This window comes from Raphanus sativus, chromosome 6 (assembly GCF_000801105.2).
Source record: "Raphanus sativus cultivar WK10039 chromosome 6, ASM80110v3, whole genome shotgun sequence".
Lineage (NCBI taxonomy): Eukaryota > Viridiplantae > Streptophyta > Magnoliopsida > Brassicales > Brassicaceae > Raphanus > Raphanus sativus.
In genome coordinates this window covers 50148424-50152829 of record NC_079516.1, presented here as the reverse complement: position 1 = coordinate 50152829, position 4406 = coordinate 50148424, and the positions used below count along the sequence as shown (strand labels likewise).

Genomic DNA, 4406 nt, shown 5'->3' with positions numbered 1-4406 from the left:
TAGAAACATTCATGTCTTTACGAAGTTTGGTTTGGTTTCAGTTAGATTATTTCGATTTTTCGATTCAGTAGCAAAGTTGAGAACCGGCTAATGTTCAAAACAAAAATTGGGGTCCAATTAAATTTTAGTTTGATTCTGGTTTTTCAGAGATTTACGGATTTATAGATAACATATCGATAAATTGGTAAATATTGGATAATTCAGATTGTTCGGATAAAAATGTCGGATAGTTTTTACTATTTTGAATAAAAAATATTTAAGTAATTTTGTTTTGGGTGATTCGGTTTATACATACTATTTTAAGATATTTAGTTATTTTGAAATTAATATTTGTAAATATATAATTTGTATTCCAAAAATTAAGTTTCCCATTCGGTTCTCCATTCAGCTTCAGTTTTTGGATTTCAGATTATTTATGAATAATTCAGTTAAATTTTTGTTTTGTCTTTTTTTAAATTAGTATGATACCGTTCGGTTCGCGGTTCCGAATAATAAGCTTCAACTTATACAATATCTTATATAAAATTTAATTTTTTAAAAATATTTACTTCAAAAACATATTTGCGCTTAAAAAGCGGAATAAAATCTAGTATGATCATTAAATTCAACATATCATAATAATTAAAAAGATAATGGACCCTCACTTTCTTTAGAAAATCGAAGACAAAAAAATAGTTAAAGAAATACACGATGAATGTGACTCTCTAACAATCAAACAAGTCTTTGCCATTTTTTTTTTCTTGGAGCGGAGTTTTATTTCTGAAACCGTCCTTCTCTTCTCTTCCAATGGCTCTGATGCGAACCAGGAGCCAATTGAACGTTTCTTCACCACCACCTCTTCCCTCACCGATCCCTAGAGCCAGAGGATCTCGTTCCGCCGCGAACGAGATCCTCACCGAGATCATAGAGAAATCGATCCAGGTCCCTGAGCTAACGCTCCCTGAATCACATTCCGGAGGTGAATCTTGCGGCTCACGTCACCCGATCCCTGCGGAGATTGATTTTCGGTTATTAACGTCGAGGAGAGAAGGATCGGTGGATCGTCTGGTGCGATCCGCGAGGGAGTTTGGAGCGTTTCGTGTGAGCTACCATGGGATATCGAGCGAGGAGATGAGGTCTCTCGTGAGGGAATCGGGTCGGGTCTTCGGAGTTTTGGAGGGAAGAGACACGGGTTTTCGGAGGAGTGTTGTCGGAAACAGAGACGAGATTGTTTGGGTTCGGTCGTGGAAAGAACGGATGGAATGGGCGCGCGAGTATATCGGACCGGAAAGATACCGCTGCTTCAGGTAAATGGGCTGTTATTGGGCCGTTAATGGGTCGCAGTTTTTTATAAACCATGGAATGAATCTTTTGTTGAACTTATGTTGCAGCCAAGAAATGGAGAATGTAGCTGATAAACTTGAAGGTGTAGCAAGGAAGCTAGGGAAAATCATGGTGGAGAACTCGAGGAGACAGACTGATAAGAGGATACAAAGAGGAGAATCTGTGCTCAGCGTTTACAGGTACAATCATGAGAACGTAACAGAGCAAAGCCCTCCTTTGCTTAAAGAGACGACCGAAGAAATGCTTCAATACACACTCAGCCTTCACCTTCCGGCTAAGAACTGCGAGTTCCGTGTCAATTCAGGGAAAGGCGGTCCACTTTCTTTCCATGCTGATCCTGATACTATTCTCGTCACGTTTGGTCGTCAACTTGAGGTATGTTATATGAGCAATTCAACACTATGCATATGTCGCATGAATTAAAAGCTTGTTATATGATATGGTCTTGTGATGGATATGTGAAACTAGGAATGGAGCTTAGGAGAGTTCAAATGTCGTCAAGGAGAAATCATTTATCATCCAGATGTGTATGGCTCGCGCACTTCCTTCTCCGTAGAGCTCAAGTGCATGTCTCTTTTCTTATCGCATGCTTCTATTGCAAAAACTTCCAAAACGTTCTCTTTAACCCATCAGATTTTCACTTCGTTACTCCTACTCTTTTTCTTCCAGTTCTTTTGGAGTTATGGATCCCATACGGCCACTTAGAAATTCCAAATATATATACTTATTTTTTTTATGGGAGACATGCGTACATTTGAATGTTTATGGACTGGTATAAAGTGTGTATTAGGTTGAACCTTCGGTTGTACTTGTATATGTAACACAAGGCAGCAAAAGAAACCAACACAAAACTATGTGTGTGCCTTTTATCAAAGAGATCTCTTTATTAAATGCCAATATAGAATTGTTTGTCTATTTTCTTTTTTGAATGATGAACTCAAAATTATCGACGTTTGAAACGCAAATAGTTTGTTTTAGCAATGCAGTTTGTCGTTGTAAGTGTTCTTGATGGGTTTTAGGATTAAAAATATTGCCATATATGACAAAAGACTTGGTAGCTGAGCTAAAGAAAAAGTCGCAATACAAGATTTGGATTCTTCTAATTTTTTTAATCATACATCCATCTTCGTTTTTCTTTTCTGAAACGTCCTACATTTGGAACTTCGCTTCCTCAAAAATCTTGTATTTTTTCAGGAAATCAAAAACTATATGAATATATGATGATGTTTCCCGAAGAAGAAATTCCTAGATTGAGAGTGACGTACGGTGGTCGGTGGATATGGTTGTGATGCTACTGGCGAAGGTTTACGTACCTATATCATCAGCATTGTTAAATTTCCAAATCTTATTTTATCATGAGGACGTAAATTTTTTTTTTTTAAACTATTTAAAATATAACATTAATACATATATTAAAAAGATGAATGAGTCACATAGACAAGTCATTATACTTTGGCAAAACGTTATTAAATTAAATTTGTGACAATATAGTAAATACCATTACGAAAGTTATCACATTCATGAGGAAAAACATGAATGAGCAATGGATTTTGTTATCCAGTTTTTGCCTCTCTCTTTTATTAGTTACCACTATTTTGTGAATATTATAGTTTTGAACAAGTGTCATGTTTAAAGTTTGGCTTTTTCAACACCGTAAGGGGTTCTAATATTGTTTTACCCAACCACAAATGACTTGTATCCACGGATCTAACTTCAAATAAATTATGACTAAACTTATCTATTATTAATCATTTTTATTTTGATTTCCAGCTAACAAAGAATAATTATTTTATGCTGACATTGAAATTCAAGCAGTATTCAAATATAAATTTATTGTTGCCACCCAATTAAAATGTTATCTACTGACCCGAAAATGTTGTTTCATAAAAACAAATATCTTCTTTATATTTTTTTATTGTCAATAGTACTCCCTCCGTTTCATATTAAGTGTCGTTTTAGAGAATTTTTTTCGTTGCAAAATAAGTGTCGTTTTAGAGTTTCAATACAAAATTTATTAACTTTATTCTCCATTCTATTTTTCTATTGGTTGAATTGTATCGGTAATGATGTTTTTATATTAAAAATATGCAAAATTAAATGCTTTCTTAATCCGTGTGCACAAGTCTAAAACGACACTTATAATGAAACAGAGGGAGTATTATTTAAGAATTTTCGTGCAATTTATATCTATTTAATGTCTTGTATTAATTATAAAATGATTTATATACTATACTGTATTAATTATTTTAAAACTAACAATTAAATAGATTATAGATTTAATTAATTTCAATGTCAAAATAACACTTTCACAAAACGGAAATAATTAAACTTGTACAAACTATTGTAGCAAGGGGTTAATGCTAAGCATTTCAGTACGCATAAGGGATTCTTTAAACTTTTTGTATTTCATAAAAAAAACCAAAAGAATGCTTCGGTTAGACCATCTCTAGTATAACATTATTTTTCTTCTTATTTACTCTAAAATAGAGTAATTCTACTATAAAATTGAATTTACTCCAAAAGAATGATTAAATTAGACCATTTCCAAGTCTTATTTGGAGATATCCTTACTAGAAGAATGACAGTTCTTTACTGATCTTGTTTCTTTAGAGAGCTGTCTTCGGTGAGAATAATAGTTCTCCATTATGCAATAACCACTACACACAAACAGAATGTTATGTTTTATAATGGAAGCGACCACTGTTGTCTCTTATGCAAAATAATGAATAGTCTTTTGCATGTTGATGCTGTCTAAAAGTTTTTTTTAGTCAACGATGAAAGTTTATATATATTTTGTATGTATATCGAGTTTTCGCAGCTCTGATATAATTATAAAGTCTGAATCCCCCTGGAATTCGAATATTTTGGTTGACCTCACAAAGACAGATGTTTTTGACGCCGTAATTAACAAAGAAAGAACATTAACCAAAAATTATGAAAATAATGAAATTATTTTTGAAAAGAGATTATCTTAAACCTAAAAAAGCAGTAAGCATGTTTGTTTTCTTGATAAGGTAGGAGGAATGAGCCTCTTTCTTCCTAACCTGGTTAATATAATCCCAATTAGTAAAATTGCATTGAAA

At 33.4% G+C, this 4406-nt stretch overlaps 1 protein-coding gene across 1 annotated transcript; it reads left to right on the top strand.

The window, feature by feature from the left end:
* Window positions 1–673: 673 nt before the first annotated feature.
* LOC108809171 (uncharacterized) lies at window positions 674–2238 on the top strand. The gene is made up of 3 exons (XM_018581303.2): window positions 674–1286; window positions 1371–1698; window positions 1792–2238. Exons 1-3 carry the CDS (start codon window positions 787–789, stop codon window positions 2026–2028), a joined length of 1065 nt encoding a protein of 354 aa, XP_018436805.2. The 5' UTR covers window positions 674–786; the 3' UTR covers window positions 2029–2238.
* Window positions 2239–4406: the final 2168 nt, after the last annotated feature.

Bases quoted from the DNA above. Each gene is read 5' to 3' on its own strand.
- LOC108809171 (XM_018581303.2), top strand. From the start codon at position 787: ATGGCTCTGATGCGAACCAGGAGCCAATTGAACGTTTCTTCACCACCA. The intron at 1,287-1,370 runs GTAAATGGGCTG...CTTATGTTGCAG, and splicing joins GAAAGATACCGCTGCTTCAG to CCAAGAAATGGAGAATGTAG. The intron at 1,699-1,791 runs GTATGTTATATG...ATGTGAAACTAG, and splicing joins CGTTTGGTCGTCAACTTGAG to GAATGGAGCTTAGGAGAGTT.